General features: G+C 39.1%; 1 protein-coding gene across 1 annotated transcript; it reads right to left on the bottom strand.

The window, feature by feature from the left end:
• On the bottom strand, positions 1-27942 carry LOC137286398 (E3 ubiquitin-protein ligase HACE1-like). The gene is made up of 26 exons (XM_067818242.1): positions 27822-27942; positions 25599-25653; positions 24924-25013; positions 24172-24276; positions 23259-23334; positions 21543-21620; positions 20573-20626; positions 19495-19577; positions 18026-18122; positions 17266-17367; positions 16296-16402; positions 15596-15761; positions 14955-15298; positions 13656-13730; positions 12453-12540; positions 11847-11946; positions 7911-8008; positions 6790-6877; positions 5961-6110; positions 4979-5040; positions 4593-4727; positions 3813-3944; positions 2991-3086; positions 1655-1725; positions 472-585; positions 1-167 (listed from the first exon to the last, which is right to left on the bottom strand). Exons 1-26 carry the CDS (start codon positions 27883-27885, stop codon positions 65-67), a joined length of 2733 nt encoding a protein of 910 aa, XP_067674343.1. The 5' UTR covers positions 27886-27942; the 3' UTR covers positions 1-64.

Below are 27942 nucleotides of genomic sequence, written 5' to 3' on the forward strand. Positions count from 1 at the left end.
TCCACACTAAAGAGATACCAAAAGTCAAGACCATATCCCTGACTTCCACACTGAAGAGCTCTCATCACACAAGGCCATATCCTTGACTTCCACACTGAAGAGCTATCAACAAGCTTCTTTTCAGTTCTTCTTTCGTTGGATACTCAGCAAGTTTCAGGAGGTTGATACTGGAAGAACAACAGAGCTAAACATATTTTCTGGAGCAAGCATGTAATGGACACATAGTTTATTTTTGTACCCATCTGTGCCAGTGCATGAATATTGTGTTTTGTGAGCGAGTTCAGTTTTATGCCACTTTGAACAATATTCTCAGAAATATCATGTAAAGGTACACCAGAAATGGGTTTATCACATTGTATCCATATGGGGAATTGAACCTGGGTTTTCGCATGACAAGTAAATTCTTTAACCACTAGGCTACCCTACCACTCCTGATTTATTTGTTGTTTATAATGGTATGTACATACTCACCATGTGGACGCTGTGGGGAGTTTACCGGCTGTGTAAGGTACATGGCTGATAGTAAACTGTTGGTGACTACCGCTGCTGCTGAGGTTAGCAAATCCACCATACGGCACTCTGGAGCTTGAGACAAAAGTCACAGTTCTATTTACATATCAGCCTTAATGGTGCTTTCATGACTATGTGTAGCATCTACTCCTGTTACGTTGGGATACTGTCTCTTCAAATACTTGAGTCCATCAGAGGGTCCACACCACTTTATTTAATGTCTAGTAATATAACTGCATTGTAGAATAAAAACCAAACAGCATCTCACAGGCAATCATCCTACGGTCAAGTACTGTATGCATAAAGAATGCTAAAAATATGTTTCCTGTCAGGCAGCCCTGTATCGTATTACGTTACATGTATGGTCAACCTGCAATATCCAGCACCTTATCTACAATGTTAAACTTCCAAGGCCAACCGGCCATTCACTAAAGATTACATGCAGCTGACCTTCACATGAGCAAGTTCATACTATGAAAATAATAATAATCATAATCATAAAAATACTGGTATTTCATATGTCTTGACTGCACTGTGAAGATTTAGACATATTATTTTAACTAAACTTAGGAAAAAACATACATGTCTGTACTCCCTATTAAAACACTTCCTACAGTCCAACTCGTACTCTCTAACTACTTGAGCCTGGGTGAGGTCGTCCACAAAGCTATCTTAACACTAAAATGATCATTTTGTACACATGACTGAAATAAATGCTCAGGTGTCTACAATGCATGCTTCAACCATATAGGACCATATATTTATCTGAGGGAAACAAACTTCAGATTTGTTTGTATCACAAAAAAGCAGCATCCAGCCAACAAGACAAGAGTATCGGTAATTTTTTAGAAAATGTCTCCCCTTTCATAGAGTTCACACTAAGATTGACTCCATGGAGCAGAAGCCAAAGCCAGTTTTCAATTTTATTTAATCTTGACCTGTTACATCAGTGTGTAAAATTCCAGTTAACATTAGTTTATAGGAAAACCTGTCCTCAATGAGAAGCAGAGAGATGGCCAAGGATGGATGGATGGATGGATGGATGGATGGATGGAAAGATATTAGGAGGGGTATGGGTGGGACGGGAAACAATATGGATGTTGAGGATGATGTTGATGAGTATTTCCCTAAATGTTCCACTTACCTGCCAGTCACAAACTGCAGCAAGAGGACCCTCTCCTGCATCGTGAAGTCTCCCACCACCTCCCAGAACCACTGGACAACAGAACATCACAAATACAAACAGTGGTCTGCATACCATGTCTCACATCACATGCAGTGTTATATTCTTGATCTTTTACTTTCCAAATTAGGATAACTTGCTAGTTATGAATACAGTGACACTAGGATAGTTTAATGTCACTTGTACGATTATGTTTCAGTCTAAGTAAACTTATCCTCAGTACTTTTCGTTACACTCCACCACTGAATCTAACAAAACCTTATGGGAGGTCGCATCAGGTAACCTTTGAGATTAACAAATCAGATCACAGCCTACCAAATCGCAAAAGTGCACATTCGCACATCCCTTATGAACTTTTTATCTCGAAAAAGTTCGCACCTGAACAATTCCGAATGCTATTTAGTGTATGATTGTTTCCTGTTGATGCACATGGCGTACGTACTGCCATGACAATGGTGAGTAAACAGTCACTGAAAATAATGTTTTTGACAATATTCAAGGATGTTATCTTGCGGAAATATTAGCTAATGGTAACCATGTCAACAGAAACCCCAAATTGTATATACTGCAGGTCAAATAACTGTGTCATACGCCGATTTTGTTTGTGGAGAGATCTGTATTGGTGACCTGAATATTTTGAAAGTCCCTCCGATGTGTGACGCGACCTTCTACTAGGTTTTGTTAGACTCAGTGTAGACGAAGTTTACTTAGACTGGATTATGTTTCTATACATAGATCCACAAAATGTGTCTATGGCAGTAGGAACCAAATTCTTGATTAAAATGCAGAGGAGAGACTGGATTGACACATTTAGTCTGACACACCAGGGAGTGAGTAAATCTCTTCACCACTGTTAAATTCAGTGAAATGTAATGCCAAATTTACCCAAAACAAACATGCATAATTATACTCTATACAACGACTGTGAGCACTATTGTACTAACAGTATGATTTTCATTTTCATGTTATAATCTCCTAAAAACTCAGAACTGTTACTCTGATGCAGTACCTCCTAACCAGGTCCTGTTTGAGCCATATATATATGGTAATGGTCTGTAAATAATGAAGTCTAGACTTGACAATCTAGTGATCAACTGTATGTGCATTGATCCACACAACTGGTGTACAATGATGTGTCAACCTTGCCTGAGCACCCAATCCTGCTAGTCACCTTTTCTGACAAACATGGGTTACTGAAGATCAATTCTAACATGGACCTTCACAGGTCTAGTCAGGTCCTTATAAGGTGTTTATAAGAAAGCAGATATGACTTACTAGAGTTAATGGTGTAATTTACCTTTATGACTGTACAGTCTGCTGTGTAGCCAGTGTAACCTGTGTTAGTCTTCCAGTCTTCCAGGTCAATGTCAGGAAGACCTGAGACTAGCAGTTCCTACAACAGACATTGAGAAGATCACAACACAGTTCATACAGGTTGAGGTCAGGAAGACCTGAGACCAGCAGCTTCTACAACAGACATTCAGACCATCACTACACAGTTCATACAGGTCAATGTCAGGAAGACCCGAGACCAGAAGGTTCTACAATGGACATTCAGAATTTCAGTGCATCACAACATAGTTCATACAGGTCAATGTCAGGAAGACCTGACACTAGCAGCTCCTACAACAGACATTCAGACCATCACAACACAGTTCATACAGGTCAATGTCAGGAAGACCTGAGACTAGCAGTTCCTACAACAGACATTGAGAAGATCACAACACAGTTCATACAGGTTGAGGTCAGGAAGACCTGAGATCAGCAGCTTCTACAACAGACATTCAGACCATCACTACACAGTTCATACAGGTCAATGTCAGGAAGACCTAGACCAGAAGGTTCTACAATGGACATTCAGAATTTCAGAGCATCACAACATAGTTCATACAGGTCAATGTCAGGAAGACCTGACACTAGCAGCTCCTACATCAGACATTCAGATCACAACAGTATTCAAATAATACCACAGCAGGGTACAAATGAAATGAAGTGTACAGAAGTTGTGCCCCTATGGGAAATTAAATCCTTGACTTCAGCAAAACCAATGCCTTAACCTCACCATCCCAGAAATATCCAGTAAAGTCTCAAGCAGTTATGTGTAAAACCAATCACCTACCAGTTCATACTCATCAAAGAGTTGTACCAGGCTATGAGGAATGTAGTCATGGAAACCTGACAGGAAGCTGTTAATCTGGGGCATGATGGCCCGTGTCATGCGTAGCTCCGTAACTAGCTGGACGTACTCAGCCTACAACAGAATGATTACATCACTACCAAATATGTTTGTTTTTGAGATGATCAAATGGAGACAATATTTCAGTATGCGTGACTAGAATAGCATCTTGATGCCATACATTTGAATTTGGGAAAGGTATGTCTACATTGTCATAATATTCCTGTACAAAGTGAATGAATTACCCGTAACGCTCCTTGTAAAAGGCTATCAGCTAGACATGAGAATGAGAGTGAATCAAGTTTACACTGTTTATAACAATATTTGAACATCAGTGCAGGGGATACTAAAAATGGGCTTTACACATAGTTCCCCTGTAACGAATCGCATCAGGGACAAACCTCACAAACACTGAATTCAGAACTGTGAAACCCATTTAAGCATGAGATTCAAAAGGACCAATTCACATCTCTTTTACTAATTTTGGTCTTACAGGCACATGCAAGCCACATACATAAGTCAATACTTTCACTGCAAAGACATTGAACCCTTCATAGTGGATATGTAAGTACCTTAGACAACGTAAACCATCGGGCCATGGAACTAAATTTACATAGTGGAGATTAGAGAGTTGCTTCCCTTTTGTCTCCGACATTCACTGAAATATATGTTGCAACTTGCTGGGAGGTCAAAACAGATCCAACAGTTTGGTATGACCCTGACCTTGTTGGCATCTGTGACCGGAATAGTGCTGCCCCCTGGTTTCAGTTCTACTTCCTGGAGAACACCGAACACATCTGTTTCGATGGAGAATGTAAGGTCAAGGCCAAGCTGACTGATGTCATGATCAAGGATCCACTGAAAAGGTAGTCAAGTTGAATACATCCAGCAAAAGAAATGCATAAACATGCAACATTTATTTCAGAGATTTCATTTTCTTGAAACTTGCGTTTGTTATGCTGTTCAGTATAGAAGACGTCTACTGCAGCCGTTATATCTTAGATATTGACAAGGCATATATATCTCTGTTGTGAGTTTATTCTTCATGCTACACTTGCAGCAGCAGAATGTGACCAGTGGTTATGAAGTATTGGAGACGAGCTACTCACCTGTAAGTTTTTGGCATACTCTGGGTCTATTGAGGCTACATCCGTATAACTGACTGGTATACCTGCAGACAGAAGGACATGTCAGAGAGATTTGATTGTATGTGTCTGTAGAGACAGACTAGAAGTCATTATGCAAATTGAAATCATGTATCCATTGTAACATGGCTGAGCTTAACAAGGATATATCGCAGAGATCTGATTCTGGATGTATGATCAATAAACCCAAAAGATTCAACATGTTTGGGTCCCTCCTCTATAATGAGACTCAACATTGCTTGTTTCTTGGTGGTAGTTCATCCAGTATATATCTGTATATCCAGTATATAGCATGTGTCTGTATATTCTCACCAAGTATGTGTCTGCCATGACTAATCCAGTATGTGTCTACAGTAACTCTCCCAGTATGTGTCTACAGAAACTCACCCACTATGAATCAATGACTCACCCAGTATGTGTCTATCATGACCCATTATGCATATGTATAGACTCACCAAGTATGTGTGTATAGTGACTCACCAAGTATGTGTTGGTAATGACAAAAACCAATATGAGTCTACCATGACCAACCCAATATGTGTTTACAGTGACTCAAAAAGGATGTGTCTATTATGACCCAGTATGTGTTTACAGGCCCTCATCCAGTATGTGTTTGCAGAGATACAAAGTATGTGTCTGTAGAGATTGACCCAGTATGTATCTATCATGATTTACCCAGTATGTGTCTGTATAGACTCACCCAGTATGTGCCTATAGTGACTCATCCAGTATGTTTGCAGAGACTCACCCAGTAGGCGTCTATAGTGACTCATCCAGTATGTGCCTATCATGATTCACCCAGTATGTGCCTATAGTGACTCACCCAGTATGTGTCTATCATGACTCACCCAGTATGTCTGTAAAGATTCACCCAGTATGTGTCCGTAGAGACTCACCCAGTATGTGTCTGTTCAGACTCACCCAGTATGTGTCTGTTGAGACTCACCCAGAATATGTTTGTAGAAGGACCTGGTGAAATATACACTGAGAAGCTGCCTGTGGAAGAGAGCGAGACCGATGGCCTGACCGGCAAAGCGGAAGTAACTGAGGTGGTCCGGGTTGATGGAGGAGTTGCTGTTAGGCTGGAATGTACAGCCTGAAACCATGGCAACACAATGACAACACTGCAACACACTTTGTTTACATATCAATGCTGGGTATATGGTCACAACAGCTTGGACTACTGCATATCCGGACGAGAGGTAAACATCCAGTGATTATTGGGAAACTAAGTTGGACAAAAATAAAATATTCTGCTGAAATGAATCTAAAATGCGCAGCAGGAAAGGAAATAAAATTTAAAATATTCCTTTTACAAGATGAATACTGCTGATGCCATGCTGCGTAGAGCTAAAATAATCTTTTTCATAAAAGAATCATGTCCATCGTTAAATCAGTAAGGCAATGTATTGGAATTATACTTGTATGTCTTATGCTTCTATTGTATCAGTGTCAATGTTAAAGCCGCAATGTGCAGTTGTATTGGGATGTCAAGAAAAAAGTGACGTCATAACAGTCTGTTTAACTGAAATCACTTCTCCCTGAAGATACATGATTGAAACATATAGGAGAAGATCTGTGTTGTGTTATTATTTCGGAAACTACTTCTTATATATCTACAACTGTACGCTCGGTATTCTCATCACTTTCTTTATATATATATATAAATTTATATATCTTTATATATATATAAACTACAACACACACACACACACACTAACCAACCAACCAACCAACTAACTACAAAGAATACACAACACAACATTACACCTTACCATCTGCTGATTGTGTGAACAAGGCATAGTCAGCATTCAGTATCTCCCGGGACAGGACATCAAACCATTCTCGCACCACACCGTGACCCTGGCATCAGACAGTGAAAGAGTTCAACTTAAAATGTATCCATGGCAAATGTGTTTTTTTCTGATTCAGATGGGCATTCCTTTAGTCATTATCTGCTTCATCTTAACGGACTAAAGGAGGTTGTGTAAGAAGAAGGGTTTCATCAGGGTTCAAGCATCAGAGCTAATTAATTCTTGACAGGAATGAAGGAGTAAGTGAGTGAGTGAGTATTGTTCAACGTCTCTTTTAGCAATATTCCAGCAAATATCATGGCAGGGATATCAGAAATGGGTTTCATATTGTACCCATGTGGGGAATCAATCATGGGTCTTTGGTGCAATGGCAAACGCTTTAACCACTAAGTTACCCTACTGCCACAGACACTGAGACAAACACATCGGATATTTTATGTTACACAACAAAATATATACAGAATAAGTGAGACTCTACTATATATCATATTATATATCTTTCTACATCCTATTGTTTGTGTCACAGCATTTACACCATAATGGCACTACCATCAAGATCAAAGGAGTATTTCTGTTATTTCTAAAATCATTTTGATAAAAAAAAATAACCATTAATTATACTAAATAATGTTTTAGGATGCTGACATCTGAGTGTCTGGGGGATACCCACATGGATCTGTTAGACCGCTCAATCAATTTTATTTTCTAATTTATGCATCAGGTAATACCATGACCCTGTCAAACATTTGGCACAATAGATATTATCGGGTGTCCCTCTGCACGCACTTTTCTTCTCCTAAGCATCCATTTTGTACGTGTGTCTACTGGATTCAAATATCTCTATCATGTTAAACTCTAGGCACTCCAAGAATCAATCAAATCATAGTCTGCTAGCATTGCATTCACATGCTTCTTTTGTACCAGTGATGACCACCTTTGTATTTAGATAATGTACAAATTATCAGTGAGTCAGTGATTTTGAAAATAAACTTGCAATGAGGATCTGTTGAGTGAATCTTACTAATATAACAATGAGCTCAGCCATGAAGGAATGTAAAGCAGAATGGAATTCTTCTACTCACCATGCCCTCCTCGCCATTGAAGCGTACAGCCAAGTTGACCTTGAGGCGAGACGGGTTTTGGTTGATGATTTCCGCACAACTGCTGTGGAACAGTCGGTCTACAAAACAAAACGTCATTGTTTTCGGTAAATTGTTATATTAACAGTATCAGTTCTTTTTTCAACACCTTCAACAAGTAACATTTACAATAAAATAACAAATTGGTATAATTCATAACTGCTTTGGGTGTAAGAGATGTATGAGTAGGCTTTAAAGGACCACTAAACTCAATTTTTTGGTACTCTTTTTATCACTGCATATGAAAGACTTTTGGTTAGTCATAAACGAAACACCATTTTTTAAAAAAAACCTTGTGGTTAATTAATACCAAGCACTTAAAAGTTGCTAAAAAGTCTGCTTCTCTCTCGCCTGCAAACAAAACCGCAGACAGGTTACGTAACTCTGTCGCCAAAGCCCTACAGTGACGTCATAGAAGGAACGATAAAGAAAATGTGTAGGAAGCTCGTCATTTTGCTGATTTCTCGACGTCACCAAAGACATGCCAAATTGTTGTGTTGCCGTCAATTGTTCCTTGGGGTCGGGTGATGGTGTCACTATGCACAGATTTCCACCAGACTCCGTAGTTTGTGCTTAAATTGGTTGTTAGTGTGTGTGAAGTGAGCTTTGTGGGAGCCTGTGGTATATACTAAATCGGATGGTTTGCCCCCTACCACGCTTCCAGGATAGAAAATGGAGTTCAAGTTTCATTGAGTTTATAAAATCAAGACTGCTTCCTACACATTGCTGACCAAAAGGATTTTGCATGGATATAACACTTTCTTCCTCGGAAACGAGGTAGTGGTCGAAGTGAAAATGTTATCGTAAGTAATATTATATTGACCCCTTATATTGACCGATTCCAAGAGTGAAATTGTTATGTTACAAGCAATGTCATGTAAAAATCCTAATGTCCATCAATAAAATGCATATTTTACTACCTGTAGAAAGTAATTGTCCTTTTGTAAGTCGGTGAAAACGAACTTAAATAGCATTCATCCTCAGACAGGGTGCTGCCATTTTTGAAAATCGTGAAGTCGCGGGATAAAGTCTGTTAGAATTACTGAGATTATGATTTGTTCTCATCACGTTAGAAAAGCAACTACTTTTTACTGGTAGTTAAATATACATTTAAATCATGGCAAAAAGGATTTTGCATGACACAACTTTTGACATAAGAATTCTTCCAAGGAAGCAAGGTGGGGGGTCGAAGTGACATTTATATTGCAAGCAATGTTATATTGACCTCCACCTCACTTCCAAGAGTGAAATTGTTATGTTACAAGCAATGTCATGTAAAATCCTATTGTCCATCAATAAAATAAATACTTTACTACAAGTAAAAAGTAACTGTCCTTTTGTAAGTCGGTGAAAACAAACTTCAATAGCATTCATCCCAAGACAGGCCGCTGCCATTTTTGAAAATCATAAAGTCAAATCCATTTGAATTAATGAGATTATGTATGGTTTGTTCTAATCAAGTTAGAAAATCAAATGTACATAAATATGTATTTGAATCATTAGCAAAAGGAGTTTGCATGACACAACCTGTAACATAACCTAAGCGAGGTCGTGGTCGAAGTAAAAATACTGCGTGATAAATTTCTTCACTTGCTAAATTTTGCTTGGTTTGTAACGTTCACTCACCAGTATGTAGACACTTGTCAATACACATCTTTATACTTGGTTTCATAATCATAATTACTTTATAATCATACTTGTATGCATTTTGAAACTTAATAAAAAGAAGCGATCTGCGAATGTATAACAGGAATGTAATATGTAGACATTTCATAGTTTTCCTATATGAATCATAATTCGCACGCACGCCCTAGTGTATGTTGTCTGCATCATTACACTTCACGACAAAAACAATGATTCTGTTGAAAACTACGACAACTTATTAACAACAAAAATGCAAATATTAAAATTAAAGTTATAGGAGCAATGTCAGGCTATTACCTTCCTCGAGGAATGTATCCATCAATATCCACAAAAACAAGTGATATATAATTCATCTGCAGATTTCCCAATTACATCCATTTTAACAGTCTAATATACGAAAACGTGATGTATCGTTTCAGGTTTTCCAATTGCTGCATAGTTTCATTGGTTACCCTAGATAGCACACCTGGCAACTAATTGCATAATGTGTGTCATTCTTTTTAAAAAGTTATTTAGTTAGCCAATAATGAGCAATCAATCAATGTACTGGCGGTTAATCCTTTGAAAGAAGGGTGTTGTTTTACATAGACAGAGACACGACAGAGTGTATTCAGTATAGATTAGTAAATGTACATACATAAACACTACCTTTTGACAAATCCCACATTTAAATCCCCATAAAACTAATTAATCAATCAGCGTGTTATCGGTTAATCCTTCTGATTGATCCAGACAAAAGAAATGCCAAATGGGGGGCTTTGTCGGGGAATCTAAGTGGCGTTACCACTAATTATGCTTGTTATAAATTCATTAACTGAGCATCAAGTGAACGATGACAAATAATGTGTAGGTTTATACTATCTAACACGGATTACAACCTAGCGACACCAAGTGATTTTGACAGAATTGTCTATGAAAACAAGGGTTGTAACATAAAAACTAGGCAAAGCAGGAGACAAAACTAAATGACAGTTGAAACATATAACTGATTGTTGGAACATATAGCTTTCATTTTTCTCAAAAGGTTTCGCGATTTCAGGTTTGCACAAACCTGTAAACGAAATAGTTTAACCCCTGAAATGTAGATGAATACTGCACAGACCCTCATTTCCATACCCACTATTACGTCGTGGAGACGCGCCGCTCTGATTGATTGAAATTTCGTTTGCAGGTGAGAATTGCGCACTGTTGACAAAGAGGTCGATTTAAGGTAATTAAAGATTGAAATGAGCAGTTTTAATGACGGGGTTTCATTTATAACGATGTCAGCAAGTGATTTTGCATTTGTACCCTATTAGAGTATATGTGATCTTTAAGGAACATAAAATTGTTTCCTCAAGAATATCAGAGCAGTGTAGCTTTATACTAATGATGCTAAACTGTTGTGTGGATGTAAAAACTGACTCTTGATTATAGTAATAACTATAACTTGAGTACTGTATCTGAGTGAACTAGACAGAGAGGAATCTGTGGTGGCTGAGTGGGTTTGACAGCAGTATGTTAGATATATACAGTCTAGGTAAACTTTGGCTCAGTATTGTTTGTTACTGAGTCTAACAAACCCTAGTAGAAGGTTGCATCAGATAACATTTTCAATTAACCAATCCACACTCAACCTACCAAATCGTGAAGGTGACATTTGTATATACCTTTTGAATCTATACCTCAAACAAGTTTGTACCCAAATGAATCTGAATGCTATTTTTGATACGATTACTTCTGAGTGATGCACAAGGAGTATGGCACAACAGTGAGTAAACAGTTGTTGAAAATAGTGTTTCTGTCAACATTGAAGGATGTCACCTTGTGGAAACATCAGCTAATGTCATCAGAAAGCCCTAAGCGTATATATTTCAGGTGAAATATTTGTGTTTTATGCAAGTTTTGTTTGTTGAGAGCATTTTTTTCAATAATTGAAACATTTTGTAAGTCTCACAGAAACCTTAACAAATCGGTTGAATCCATTCTTCCGTGTCAAAGGTTAGCCGATGCGACCTAACACTAGGGTTTGTTTGACTCAGTATAACAGTGTAATGAATAATACTGGGCCTAAGTTTACCTAGACTGATATATCATGTGTCTAACTATGAGTCTTAGGTGCTGCGTGGGTGTTCTGTTAAGTTTAGTGCCAACAAACTGAAAGACAGGGTAAGGTTCATGGAGGACATTTGATTCAAGCTCACTTTGTTGATGTCTGGGTGAGCTGAAAATAGAAGTGTACTATGGTTTGCCCACCTCTCTTGACTGTCAGCACAGGGATTTCCGGATCTACATCTGACGTGTTCACTTGTGTCTTTAAGTTTGTGTAAAACCATTCACGGCGAACCTCAAAAGGCTGAAAACATCATAGCATTGAATGAGACAATCCAGTACAATCCATCACAAAAATGGCATTTGACATTCAGATTCAATGGTAGACAAACAGAACAATCTTTAGCTTCCTAAGGTTGTGTTAAACATATATACATTTCAAATGCAAACATATCACATATTGATTTCAGGCTGAAACGACATGTCTAACGCATGTCAACAAATACTGAAAACATTATTGCCAGAAACTGGCTAGTCATCACATCCTTACATGACATACAGTAGGGATGTTTATAAATTATAATCCCTGTCATGTTTATGGACAATAATTCTAGACATCAAAGTCTACCTTGTGTTTTATTGTTGGGCTGTTTACAGGGCTAAATATATGATATAAAGTAAGGGTGTTTATGGACTATAATCCTTCTCATCAAAGTCTAACCTGGGCTTTGATGGTGGACTGTTTACAGTTCTAAATACATGATATACAGTAAAGATGTTAACGGATTACAATCTGTCATCAAGTCTAACCTGGGCTCTGATGGTGGGCAGAAAGTAGACCATGAGGTCATGACAGTGCAACAGGAAGTTGAAGTGCTGGAAGATCACACCAGGCTCTCTGTCAGGAAACATTGTAGTGTGAGTCATATCCACAGTCTACACAACAAGTCTGAAACATCCTCCAGCTCAGCGCTGACATATTTATAGAACTATTCTACATCAAGAGCATCATGACTTCACTGTTACACACCTGTATTTGTAATAACTACTTGCGTCATAATTTGAGTTAAAAATAGTTTCTAATTAATTAAAGAGGAAATTATCAACTAAACTGACACACTAAACAAGCACTCATTTGTTGGTTTGTGATTATTCATAAAAGGCATAGCATATATTTTGAAGCAAGTTCTACTTATGACTTAGATGTCACAGACATTGTGCACATACTTCAGTACACTGTTAGTGGAATATCATGAAAGTCATGATCTTGAAAATGGCACAGGTTACACACCTACACTATAAAACACATGTGATGAGATTGTTAGTATTATGCCAATTAAAGGTACCCTGAAAGGTATCTGATCATTTGTACCCAAGGTAATTCAAGCTGCCTGTTAGGCACTAGAAGGTTCATAGTCTCAGAACTTATTTCCTGGTATCCATTTTCTGCTGGGTGAACAGAGGCAATTTTGAACAAACTCACTTGCCTGAGGTGAGACCACATGTATGATGTGCTTTGTTGTGGGGCAAGCTGAAGTCCTAGAAACTCTCAGTAGACAAGATGTCACACACAATCACCCATCCAAGGACTCTCTGCACCCAACGTTCAACTTCAACTTATTTGTGACCTGTGCTCTGTTTTCAAAACAACTGTATGTCTTAAGGTAGACCTTATCTCTAAGATTGCAACCTTATACCTTCACTAAGGATAGCCTCCGCTGAATTCACTTGGTAACTAGGGACACTGTCACACAGAAGAGTTCAGGCTTAGTTAAGGTTACGGCTAAGGATTGAGTCTGAGTTAAGGTTTCCTTAAGGTTGTTTTATGCAACGGGTGTATCTTTTTCTTAACGTGATCGTAACTCTAACCTTAGTGTTTAAGGCTGATCTTAGCTAAGGTTGTTTTAAAAAATGGAACACTAGGCTCTATGCACAGGCCCACACACCACCACCAAATTTTAACACCTACTGCAAAACATGTTACAGGGGATTAAAAAAAGATGTAAATCTTACTTTGCAACCAACATCCTCAAGACATCAAGATGCTTCAGGAGAAATTCTGTGAAGTTAGGCTGAGGTGTGCTGAGCCTATGAAAGTAACCACCATGAAATCAGTACAAGACAAAAGACATTGATAAGCCACATAGACAGACAGTCCATGTAAACTTAGCCTCAGTACTTTTCGTTACACTCCGCTACTGAGTCTAACAAAACCTTATGGGAGGTCGCATGAGGTAACATTTGAGATTGAAAAATCAGAACACTGCTTACCAAATCGTGAAAGTGGATATTTGCACACACATTTTGAACTTTTTATCTCGAAAAGGTTTGTACCCGAACGATTCCAAATGCACTCGCTTCCGGGTGATGCACACAGCGCATGTTACAACCCTCACAACTCTTAGTAAACAGTCACTGAAAATAGTGTTTTGACAATATTCAAGGATGTCATCACACGGAAATATTAGCTAATGTTAACCATGTCAACAGAAACCCCAAAGCGTATAAACTGCAGGTCAAATAACTGTTTTATATGCGGATTTTGTTTGTGGAGAGATCTGTGTCAGTGACCTAAGTAGTAGCCGTTGTCTGATTGGTTAAATCTATTTAACCGTCTCCAGTTTGATAGAACGAAATTGGTCGCTCAAAGGTTACCTGACACGACCTTCTACTAGGTTTTGTTAGACTCAGTGGTGGAGTGTAACGAAATACACTGAGGCGAAGTTTACTTAGTCTGCATAGACAGAGGGCACACAAACAAAATGCAGGCAAATTCAGGGATGAAGTGTTATGACAAAAATGATTATGACAAGTGTGTAGTTTATTGAGTTGTTCACTACATGATCTCACCAGAACATGAGCATGAAAACTGAACTGGCAACTTATAAGGTTAAATTATATCAGTCAAATCTCACCAGCCGTACTGCATCCTGGAATTATGATGCCATATGTACACTAGTACATACTAGTGCTATGTCAGTAGTGAGCAAGTATTTTACACCACTTAAATCAATATTCCAGCAGTGGGCTTCACACACGCGGGGAATCGAACCAAGGTCTTCAGCGGGATGAGAGAACGCTTTAACCACTAGGCTATCCAGCCACCTTGCAGTGTAAATAGCACAGGTGAGTGAGTGAGTGAGTGAGTGAGTGAGTTTTATGCCACTTTTAGCAATATTCCAACAATATCACGGAAGGAAGACAGCATTGTACCCATGTGTGACCTGGATCTCCAACCTGTCAATGTTAACCCACCACCCCAGCAATACAGAGATACTGGAGAAACAGAAATAATTCAACCTAAAGTCTTACGTCATCTGTGCCTTTCCCACATTACAGATGTAACAGGCGTTGATGAGGGCACACACACGGGGGAAAACGCCAGTCACCAGGTCCTCTTCCTGTGCAGGGAATGCTGGGAACCTGGTCGGTACACTTCCTAGTTCAGCTTTCACTGGTTTGCTGTCTGATGTGTTTGTGTCTTTGCCGGACGTTCTCGCACTGTCTTCCTGTTCTGTTATCTTCACCACATCCTGAGTGCTGGTTAAAGATGATGAAATGGTGGAATTTGTCTTGGTTGAATCTTTGTTCTGCGTCATCTCAACCTTGAGAAGGATTAGCCAATCTTCCAACAACTGCCACAGTCCCTCTAGAGGCTGAAACAGCAGGTGAACATTGGTTTAAGGAGCAGTTAGTACTGAAACGTGCCTGTAAATGATCCGTTCCTAGTCAAGCTAACCAGAGGATGACAGCATGATCATCATTACATGGGTAACATGACAAGAATAGGGTATTTGGGAGCTGCAGGTATTTACATGTTTTACCAGATACAAAGTATTGCATCCTATATACATGTGAACTCTCCGTCTAAGGACCATCAAAATATTCCTGAGGTTAATCTCAAAAGTTGTCTGGTTAAGTATCTCAATGGAAAGACTCACATTAGTCCTTACCTCTAATGGGTCTTCGGGAATGCTCTGTGATCGGTCAGACTTGGTCACCGGTATGTCCTTGAGACTGCCCACAGACGCTGTCCTCTGTCGGGTCAGGAGGTGAGACAGGGCATGTGCACACTTCAGAAGGTTGGCGATGTCGACCTCTGCGTCTGTGTTCATACTGCTGTAACAGACCATCTGTTTAATTGGGTCTCATGTGCAGAGCTGTTGACTGGTGAATACAAGAGTGAGTGAGTTCAGCAATATCACAGCTTCCTATCAACAAAGATGACCCTCTACCATACATTACCTCAAACAGTGGTCGAGGGTCAGTTGTCTGTGACATTCCTTCCAGATTTAGCTGGTTCCCAGCAATCTATTCCAGTCCTGACCAACCAACCAGAAAAACTGAGTGCAGTTTTACTCCAATTTTATGCAGGGTTTCAGAAATATCGTGATGGTTGACATAATAAATATGCTTCACACATTGTACCCATGTGGGGAATTGAACCTGGGTCTTCAGAGTGCTGAGTGAATGCCCTAACCACTAGCTTACACCACTGCCCTAAGGTGCCTAAGACATCTAGACAACATCACATGTCACTTCACATATTTATGGGTTGTGAGTAGTAATTTATGTACATAAATGTATGAATCACCAAGGATGTGGAAAAAATGGAGTCCTATCTAAGACCTAGTTGACCATACTGTCCTTTACCTGAGAAGGTGATGACCAATGACGGACATCTGCTCTGCCAGTCCAAACAACACTCGGTCAAGCATTGATGTGTCAGAACGTGTCAGGTAGACCAGAACCTTCTCCATCTGTACAGAACAGACAGACTGTCAGTGGAAGCTGACGGTAGTGACCTTCGTTAATCAAATACAATTTGTTCTGGTAGGTGCTCTGCATAAACCATTTGATAATGACTTGTCGCTAGATCCAAGCATGACTTATTTTAAACAATATCAGTCCAGTTCATATCCATCAATACAAAACCTTGAACCATATCATGGTTGGTATGTAATTTTTCTATAACTTTGAATAATGTCTGATAGTTGCATCAGGTTGCCAATATGAACAGCTTGTGAATTTATGGCTAAGAATCAATAATATCAAGGTATTAAAAGAATGGTTTTAACAAAGACTGATACCAAGCTTAGAATTATGCCAAACAATTAGGGAATCTCACCCAAAAGACTTTTGATATCAAATGTATCACCATGGGATGATAAAGTTACAAACATCCGGGGCTTGTCCAGGATATTTTAAAATTTTATCTTTATTAATGAGCGTTGTTTTATAAGATATCACAGGGTGTGAGGGTGAAATTCACTCTTTAATAGTTTTCAGTGAAAAACATACATCTCTGAATAAGGCACTGTCATTAGACTTGTGGAGCGATGTCATACCATTGTGACGTCATCAGTTTTTTTACGTCACAGCATTGCGAGTCATGTAAATGATGACATCAGGGCATTGTACAAAATCTTCTGTCAAAATAACACATCCTATGAGATGTCATTTGATCTCACACATGCAATATCTCAACACAGTTTTTGATGATAAATATCAATATCACATGTGTGTGTTGGACCGGCCATCTTGCCATAGTGACCACCCAACCCCACTACAGTCATGCATAAACAAGCGGACCTGGAACCAGAGTCCGTAATTTGTTACTGACCATGTCACCCTTGATGAAGGGTCTCTGGACACTTTGAACTAGCTTGTCAAACAGCTTAGGTTGGTTCTGGAGCAGCACTTCACATGTCTCACCATAGCCTCCCTGGAATTACCATACTTGTCAAGACAGAGATAAACATGACAAAGTCGCACAAGTACTAATGGTTCTGGGCCAAGTTCCTCAAACCGATTGTAGCACTACGAGTACAACAGTCGTAAGTCTGTTTCAAAGTATGGGAGTTTTGGAGAACGGGGTCCTGAAGCAGACTGCGTCACAAAACACAAACACAGACAGCTTAGTGTTGCCTCGTAAACGCAACATGACAGAAGACTGTAAAATGAAGCAAAGCATTGCAAGAGCTATGGAAAATTACTGAAAACTTTACAAATCCACAAAAAAATTATATCTCTTGGATTTGGTTTTGAAGATATTTTTACATTTCACAATAAAATTGGGTTAACAAGCTAAACAGCACTTCCATAAATACCATATAAGGTAAAGAGGGTTACAGTTGGTAACTGTATTTAAACATGTAAATTCTGAGTATACACATACATGTATGAAACGTGTGGGGTATTGCTTTTTGGTGTGGACAGCAATTATTTTGTACTTGTATACTCAAGCTCGTGTTATCCCAGTTAAGGAATGCAGTCAAGATGCCTTCTAGGTTTAAGAGGTTCTATTGAATATTTGAATCATGAATATGTTTGTATCTGAAAAGTCTGTCATCCTGTCATCATCATCCAAGACCAGCGCTCACCTCCACACTGAGATCAAGCGGAGTCTTCCCCCTTTCTTCCTCCAAAAACTTGGCGTTTCTCTTCATCAGAATGGAGGCAGCTTCATGTTGACCATGACTAGAAGCATACATGTGTCACAGGTGAAAATCATTTACACGCCCTCTATATCCAGCATCAGTCTATTCCAGTTAAAATAATATAACATTGTCAAAAAAATAATTGTGAGTCTCAGATCAGTTTTAAGTTTGCAAGATCACAATTACATTGTACAGTTGTTTCTGACATGGTGTGTGCTAGGCCTCTGACACAAGTGGTTTTTATAGAGAGCAGTCATGTGACCTGCCTCTGCAACATTTGCACGGACTGCATATACTAAAGTTCAGGGTGTACCCGTCAGACAAGAAGTAAGGTGGGCTGTTTACGCCAACATCAGAAAGAGTGGTGGAAAGTATGGGGCAGTGTTAGTGACATATCATAAATTAACTAGTTTCTGCCGGGACCAAACTCTTCTGCTGATATTGAGACGTTGCTGCATTAGAGGGCTGCAGGTTTAGAGGGATTCCACTGTATGTAGAGGTTACACTTGATACTTGTGTGGTAATCTGAGTGAAAATCAGTGGAGACATTCTCCAGGAATCAAATCTGGCGCAAGCCATGTATTATAGATTATCTCAGAATTGAATCACTGCTTGCTAACCTTCTCTTTTGTCAGGGCTTGATTTAAGAGATGTTAACCTACTTCGTCAGGTGCAATGCATGATAAAGTCTTAGTTGCAACAGCCAAATTCCACTTGCAACATAGTGTGTTAAAAATCAGAGGTTCCAGTGCACACAGACGTATGTCCCTGATGTAGTACCCACGAAACCATAGCAACAGAGACACAGCAGATCTCTGTTTACAAGAGCTGTCATAGCAAAAATGTTGTGGTGCCATAGCTACACAAAATACAGAAGAAAATGAGCTGACATAATTATGCTTATAATGTCAGAGATTTATTGTTGATTTATTTCTAAAAAAATCACTTGCACCTTGTGCAAGTTAGACTGATAACTAGGCTGCACTATGATACATTGTGTTGCACCAGTGCAAGTAAAAAGCACTAAATCTAGCCCTGTTTAATGTACTTTTAAGTTTTTCATGGCCATCACATATACCACTATTATCTCCCTCCATCCCTCCAAAGTATATTACTAGTCCCTTAATATTTATGACTGTAACCTAACCCTTTAATATCAATGGCAACTCTTCCCATAGATGAGCAGACTGTTGCTGTTATAATTAACAATACAGAGTTGTGTCCCTTACTCATGCAAGGATCTTCTGGTTTGTGGCCAAGATTTACCTGACAATAGTACTTGCTCAGAGGTTTAACTAACATAATCAACTTCCCAACCTGCATCACTTAATAACTGAAATACTATACAACTCTGCATTTACTCACACAAAACGGACATAATTCACTACATATCAGTATAAATCTGTTCTTACCTGCAGGCGAAGTGTAGAGGAGTCCATTTGTTGTGGTTGACCTTATTGATGTTGGAACCATGGTCAAGCAGGCACTGCAAGGTCTGAGGAAGCCACAGAATCAGGTCAGACTGATATGAAACTAACAGAACTAAAGAAAACTAAATCCTTCTGGATTTCAGTTTTCCGCACCGGTCATCATAAGATACAAAAAGTTAAACTGTCACACAACAGTCATTCATAGAGAGGCATCGAACTATAAACTCACACAAACTTGAAATGTATACTCTTTGCAGATTTAGATCATGCTATCAGGCCATCTTTTTTCATTGACATTGAAGAATAAAAAACATAAAGAATTGTTCCACCTCAAACAGTAAAATCCTTATGTTGCTGTGATCTAAGTGAAATACCCTTGACATCAGTGTGAAACCTAAATTCACTCAACTTACTTTAGTTGATATAAACAAACCAAAAGAGTTAACATGGAAATTCATGTGGATTTGTGCTTTGACTGGTGATTATTTTTTGCCCATCCTGTAGTTTTCTGGGGATAAAAAAACCCCATAAATTCCACTAAACAGGAAATAAAATTGTCTGACCAAAATGTGAAATTCTTTTTGCACCTGTATGTACTTAAAGCTACCCTGTGATAATAACTTAAAAGAATATGCATTTTTTAAAATACACATGTGTTTCAGCTGAGATTTAGCTTTCAGGCTGGACAATCAGAGGAGTTTATTATGAATAGATAGCTCTGACTGACCAGTGGGAAATGAGTTAGGTATCTCTTATTTCATGGCTTCAAGGTGGTCTAGCATGGACAACAGTAGGTCAGACTATAGAAGACTGCCATCTAGCAGAGTGAGTGAGCGAGGTTAGTTCTACGCCACATTTAGCATTATTCCAGTAATATCACAGCAGGGTCACCAGAAATGGGCTTCACATATTGTACCCATGTGGGGAAGCAAACCCAGGTCTTCAAGCATGACGGTCATCTGGAAGGTCACCAGGTAGGTCTTATTCAATAAACAATCATGAAACCTTTAGCTGTTTGGAGAGGTAATAAAAAATTAGTATAATTGTGTATGATACATACTGATTTGTGACCATTCTGACAGGCAACATGAAGTGCAGTTTGTCCCTGAGAGTCCTGTAATAGAATATCAATACATCAGCTACTGCTCTTCCAGTCAGACTGTCACTCATCACAAGCAGGGGTTGTCTCATATAGCAATGCCATCTCACACAGGGAAGTTAAGTTTAATGAGCTAACACAAACGCTGGTAACATAGATTAACACCTCAACCAGACCTTGACTAAAGTGAATACTTATGTTGAGTAAATCAGCACATGATTCTCTTAGCTAATTCATGACTCCAGTGAGGACTTTGCTTTCATGACACTTGGATCAACAATCAACACATTACAACTAATGCAAAACTTTGCTCAAGAATGATAATTATGACGAATCCCCCCAAGTGAGACACTGTGTCTGGATTGCCTCTTACGACAAGCACCAAGTGCCTGTGGAAAATGGAGAGCAAAGACACTTGAGGCCACATATTTATAGTCAGGTCAAATGATGACAAATGCCACATTATCGTTAACAACTACTGTGCAAGAATGTTTGCTATTCAACAACAATCGCAATAACAATACAAAACAAATCGTGATTAGCAGTTACAATAATGAGTGAAAGTGTGAGTTTGGTTTTACTCCACTTTTGCAATTTTCCAGCAATTTCACCACAGGGGACATCAGGAATGGGCTCCACACATTGCACCCATGTGGGGAATCGAACCCAGGTCTTTGGCGTGAAGTGCAAACACTTTAACCTCTAGGCTACCTAATCGCCCTGCGTTCATTATAACATGCATGTACTGCTACATGTGTTTTTAACTGTTGCAAATCTACAATGCCTGTCAAATAAGCTTCAATTAGCGTTTTGTTCGTTGCTAAATAATTAAAATTATATTTCATATGATGAAGATCATCGTAGTCAGGATATAAGAGGCATGCATGTATTTAGGACCCTCCCTGACCTTGAAGTGCTACAAGAATCTGACCTCTATGTCCACCTCTTGTACATGCTGAAGCAGATCCTGCAGTAGCTCTGTTCGACCGTTCACTGCCAGCCAGTGGATCTAAACACAATACTGTCAGCCGTCATGGTCCATATGGTGGAAATAGCAGCGAGGTGTACATGTGTCAGACGCAGCGATATACTCACAATAAGAAGTGCTCTGTGCTTGAAATATTTACAAAACAATGACATCAACTCACAGTTATCATATCATAGCAAATACTGGATTCACGCCGCAATCACAATACCAGAAATTTGCTTTGTACATTGAACTTTGGAAAGGTAAGAGAGTGTATGCTTTTGTGTGGCCTTAGTAATATTTCAGACATTTTACAGCAGGGAACATCATAATGGGCCTCACACATTGTGCCCAAGTGGGGAATGGAACCTGGGCCCTTACCATGTACAACAAAAGTTGCAATGCTAGGCCACCCCACCACTGCAGACCTTTGGTGTGTTGAGCAAACAGTATAAAACCTAGCCAACCCAACTACCCCATTCTCTTCCCAAAGAGGATACTTGTTATATCTTCCTATGAACCTCTGTTCTAATACAGCCATATTTCCCAGTTCTCGTAAGATTCCCCAGTGGCAAAAAATCACAACACAAATTATCTTTGTTCTTTCTATCCAATCAGAACACGTGTTACATTGACTTGGATCCACCTTGACAAATACAAGCAAATAGAGGACCCCAAATATCCCTCATCTGTTGGGGACTTTTACTGATGCAACACACAAATCATTTAATGACTAGCTTGTCCATTGCCAATGTGGGCGATGGAGACGCCATTGATCCGCCATTTCAAGACTGACGAATGTCTACAAGAAAAGTTTGCGCATTGCAACTAGAAGAGGTTCTAGTTTTCCTGAAGCATGTAGAAATTACCGAGACCTTACGAATGATCGCTTTTGAAACAACATGGCTGACTGCACAACTAATTCTGATTGTAACCAATCACGAACCCTAAAAACTTGAACCACAGAAGGGTTGTATTAGAACAAAGGTTCGTAAGAAGATATGACAAGTAACCGCTGTGGGAAGAGAATGCATTCCCCTTGTAACATTGAAACTACTATGTGGAAAATCTGCTGCAATCCATGCAGGCATGTGGTTGATAGCATGAGCTTCGAATCCAAGCAGTTAGTGTACAGAGACATCAAGGTGATGCAATATAACTGTGTCCTTTGCAAAAGGCTACTGTTAAAGACAAACATGTGTGACTGCTAAATGACTGTGGGCCTAGATTTTCGAAGCGCTAAGATCGTCATAAGTAAATGTTAACTTATGTCATGTACAACCATCCTAGAGCTAAGAGGGCTTTGAAAATCTATTCCCTGGTTCCCTTTTCGCAAAGTTTCATGATGGCATGACTGCCATAACTCCTATACTATAACACAGACTTACGACAGACTGTTTTGTGAAGTGGGGCCTTGCGTCTGCATCATAAAGTGATTGCCGAGACAGTCTTAAGTCACACACTCTAACATTGACATAAAGTTATGATAGTTTTGTGACACAGTGCACAGAGGTCCAGCTTCACAAGACAATCTGTTGTAAGTCTACAGCAAAGCAATGAGTTACGACAGTCATATTAGCATGTATACGCAGCATTGTGAAATGGGACCGAGAACATTTCACCGATAACATTTTACCGCTTACACACAACCAAGGAGGTTTTTGGTCCATGTGTACTCACTGCAGTCAGCCCTTCATTGTTGCGAATATTTACATCAGATTTATTCTCCAGCAGCTTGTTCAGACACTTCTTTTGTCTGGAACAAATCATACACATGTGCACACAGTAGGACATTATTTCTCAGATAATCATTATTCTGATCGTTCTTGTGTCGACTAGATGAGAATTAGGTTCTATGTCACTTTCAACATTACTCCAGGAATATCATGACAAGGGACACAAGTCCTGTGGTAATACATTTTCCTTCTCATGAAATTTTACAGCACTGTTCAACAACGTTCGATGGATGTTTAACATAATGATTTAACCAAATAAATGAGTTGAAATATACAGCCGACATATTTTCTAAAATATAGTTTTATTTACAGCAGTTTCATGTTATTCTAGAATTAATCATGCTAACAACTACGGTGTATGAAAAAAGCTGGCCTACAAGACAAATCCCAGCAGTATTCATTGTAATTATAGGAAAGAGATGTGGTGATCCACAAAATGACAGAATCTGTGTTGACGGAGTGAGTATAGTTTTATGCTGGACTCAGCAATATTCCCACAATATGGTGGTAGACTGTAAATAATAAAGTCTGCACCAGACAATCCATTGACCACATGCCTGACCAGCACCCGTAACATCCTGAACTTCTGTGAGTGAGTGAGTGAGTGAGTGAGTGAACGAGCGGGCGGGCGGGGGTGCGGGGGAGCGAGCAAACAAGCGTTCCAGCAATATTGCTGCAAATGACACCAGAAAAGGGCTTCACACATTGCAGATGAAGGGAACAGAACCTGGATCTGAATATTATTGCCACATGTGATCAAACAGAGATAAATAATGTAAATCCCTCTGTCAAGAACAAGGAACAGAGCATGACTCACCCAGGGACCCCATACCTTGATATGAGATGTTCATAATTACCCATTTCTAGCTGCAAGATGAAGTGGTGTACAGCCAGACACATCCTGAAGATTCACTTTGGACCCCTTCTTCAGCAGTAGGTGAAGGCACTCATATGACCCACAACTGTCAGAAAATTAGATTTCAACATCATTTTAAAGGTAGTGAGTGAACATGTAATAGACAATACAATATATCAGCAATAGAAGACTTTGTCAAGCAAACTTTAGAAGCAGCAAACCAACAGCATCTAAGCTACTAAATTCTGGGATTTGTTTAGTTTGTTGTTTAATGCCTCACTCAGCAATATTCCAGCTATATGTCAGCGGTCTGTAAGTAATCTGGACCAGATAATCCAGTGATCATCAGCATGAGCATTGATCACTGCAACTTGGATATGACAATGTGCCAACCAATTCACCAAGTTTCGAATCATTTGGACCTTCACATCAGATTTCTGTACCTCGAAAAGGAACTTAAACTTACTAACAAGTTCCTAATGTAGATAATTACACTGCATTCTATCACTGTCAATATTTTATACTTGTTATTTTTCAGTATCATGGCAACTGCACTGAAACCGAAGTACCATCCAAGGAGCATTTTCGTTAAATATGGAATTCAAATGAGCAATTTTATGTGGAAAAGACAACCACAACTGAAAGTATCAAGGTTTGTTCTTCTTTGGCCTGATGTAACCTTCAATGGGGACATCATTCGATCTTCACCTGGGCAGGTATTGTGTCGCAGTAAAGATCTGGGAGACAACTTACTTTGCAGCAACATGGAGCAATGTCCGTCTTGCTCTTCCACATGCATAGTTGACATCAAACTTGGAGCCAGAGAGCAAATCAGTCACTGATCTGAAAGCCAGGTTTGAACATTATTGAATAAGGGACCGTGCATCACCATGTACAATGTGCATAACCCCTCCCTCCACGTAAAACATATGTTTACATACAAAGTAAGTGACCTCCACCCCTCTTTGCATCTTATGTACAAAATCGATGAACACCAATTGTTCATTTGTGGTAATATCATGAGTACATATTTGTTTCAGCAGTGTTACAGCTTTGCCTGGACCAGACAATCCAGTGACTGTCACCATGTGATATGATGACATAGAGTATGTTTATGAATAACTATGAAATAGTGTTGTATCAGGAATTCGCCAAAAGGTGAGGACATTCTGCCCCACTGGTGAGTAACTATCATAAATACACGCTAAGTTTAGACAACTGACTTTATTGGTTTTGAACACATAAAAATGTAAAGTGGGAACTGTTTAAATCAGCACTCACTGAGACTGAAGAAATAATCTGGTTTAGACAATGTGCTGGACTATAGAGCTGATAATAATTGTATAAGCTATGGATGGGACTGAGATTATATGCTGGTGCTGAATACTTGCCACATTGGACAGCTATAATTGTACTATAATATCATACCTGTGTTGATTGGCAATCACCATTGGCATAATGGTGTAAAAGGCAGCTTTGTCATCTGAAAGAATAAAACAGACCCATATTTAGTGAGTGAGTTCAGTTTTACACCACAATCAGCAAGGACACAGCTATATGGCAGCGGCCTGTAAATAATCAAGTTTGGACTAGACAGTGCAGTGATCAACAGCATGATCATCAAGCAACTCAACTGAGTTACAATTACATTAGTCAACCAAGTTAGTCAATTCTTACAACAAGGTTACTGAAGGCCAATTCTAACCTGGATCTTCAAGGGTATGACCAATATTGTGACGGTATGGCTTCCAAGCAAGGACAATGTGCTGATGAGCTGTTCATTTTGATACGTTTACAGACACAAAATATTCCAGATACTGTTCTTGTTGCAACAAAACCTTTAGTTGATAGCATAGTGTTACTGAAAGGAAAATTCATGCTATCTTGTGGTTGTAAAGATCATTCTATCAGGTCAGTCAGTCAACTATTGTTCAACATTTCAAAATGTTTAACATGTTTAAGATGAAATATTTATTTCAACACTTTTATTCTTATTCTTTTATCCAGTAGAAATGGATAAGTTTCTGACAGACACATTTCATAATAAAGCACACATTTTAACACAGGCTGTGCAAAAAACATGACTCTACTGGCGTGACCCTTGCTTTAAGTATTCTTTTCTCCTAATCATGCTAATATTTAATGGTGAAACGGTATATTGTGGAACTACTAAAACTGTGGTATTTTGCCTTTGGTTCAGTATGCTGTAATTCAATCCAAACATTTTGCATTTTAGGTTTTCGTAATGTACTTCCATCTAGTGAAAAAATAACAGTTCATCCATAAAAACAAACATTATGGTTCTCTTTTTCTCCTACTAAACATTAACAATGTACACAGGAAGCTGTCTAAACCGGCTCTCACTGGGACTGAGGAAATAATCCTGTACAAGCCACAGATCCGACTGATTTTATGCCAATGTTGACAACTTGTTGGATTGGACAGATGCCGGTTTTGACAGCTTCCACTTTAGTCAATTTTGTCAATTTTCTGCATGATCATATCTCATTGGTCTGAACCAAAGGTCTTGTGTTGCAATATGTACTGTACCATGATAAGAGCATACTGTTCACACCTTCCTAATATTCTAGTAATATCACAGTGAGTGACACCAGTAGGTGGATATGTAATGAGTGACTTTCGTTTTAACACTCCTCCCAGCAATATTCTGGCTTTATGGCGGTGAGTGAGTGAGTGAGTGAGTGAGTGAGTGAGTCTCCCTCTATGTTTTCAGTCTACGGCCATTTAATCTTATCATCTGCTTTCCTTATTTTCCGGGATACAGCTTGTTTTCGTAGACGATCGTGTCAAAATCACTTGTCACAATGTTTATAAATCGTTCTTGCAGTTCTGTTACAAACGGTGTCACGCAAAATTATCCTGGTCACGATTCAAAAACACATTTAATTATAGGTAAGAAGTAGTTTTGATCCTTTAACTTGATGACATCAAACCACAATCTAATTGATTTTCAAACTGACTTTAGACTATGATATCACAATTTTAAAAATTGGTGGCACCCTTTTGCGAAGATCTGCCATTCTGAGTATAAATGCTGTTCAGCATTGTTTTCACAGAGTTACAAAATCTTAACTACTTTGTACTGGTAGTAAAATATGTATTTGATTGATGGACAATGGGCGTTTGCATGACATTGCTTATAACAACAATTTCACTCTTGGAGCAAGGTGGGTGTCAATATTATTGTCACTTCCACCACAACCTCGCTTCAGAGGAAGAAATCGCTACATGTTACAAGTTGTGTCATGCAAAATCCTTTTAGTCATCAATCACCATAGGCAAGATTTGTGGCAATTTTGACTAGGACCCACATTCCTAGAATCTGGGATTCCAGCCTACGATGATGGGTACTTAGTGTTGTCGAAGGACGCAACTATGCATGTACGCAGTTAGTATCTACATAAAAAATATCGATCATGAACTACAATAGTACTTGCTCTGTACTCTAACGGTGCATGTTAGCCGAGAGCCGCGATGCGGTCCTAGTCTTGACTGTATAGGACCGCATCGCGGCTCTCGGCTAGGTGCATATGAGATAAATTGACACCTGACAGGAGAGTTTTGACACTGGTGATACCATTTTCAACTGACCACAAATCAAATTCGAATCCATGTGTATACTGGAAATACCTGCTGGCAGTTCCGCTGTCCTTCCACGTTTTAATGATGCTGCCAAATGCTGTAGGAACTCCATAATCTTCCCATATATCTTTGGCAAATTATGTTTTATACTTCACGCCATGTTTGTTTG

Source organism: Haliotis asinina, chromosome 6 (genome assembly GCF_037392515.1).
Source record: "Haliotis asinina isolate JCU_RB_2024 chromosome 6, JCU_Hal_asi_v2, whole genome shotgun sequence".
NCBI lineage: Eukaryota > Metazoa > Mollusca > Gastropoda > Lepetellida > Haliotidae > Haliotis > Haliotis asinina.

Excerpts from the sequence above, each read along its gene's own strand:
- LOC137286398 (XM_067818242.1), bottom strand. The coding sequence starts at position 27,885 with ATGGAGTTCCTACAGCATTTGGCAGCATCATTAAAACGTGGAAGGACA. Across the intron at positions 23,335-24,171 it reads CATCTTGCAGCTAGAAATGG|ACAAAAGAAGTGTCTGAACA; the intron begins GTAATTATGAAC and ends GATTTGTTCCAG. Across the intron at positions 15,299-15,595 it reads TTCCCGAAGACCCATTAGAG|CCTCTAGAGGGACTGTGGCA; the intron begins GTAAGGACTAAT and ends CTGCTGTTTCAG.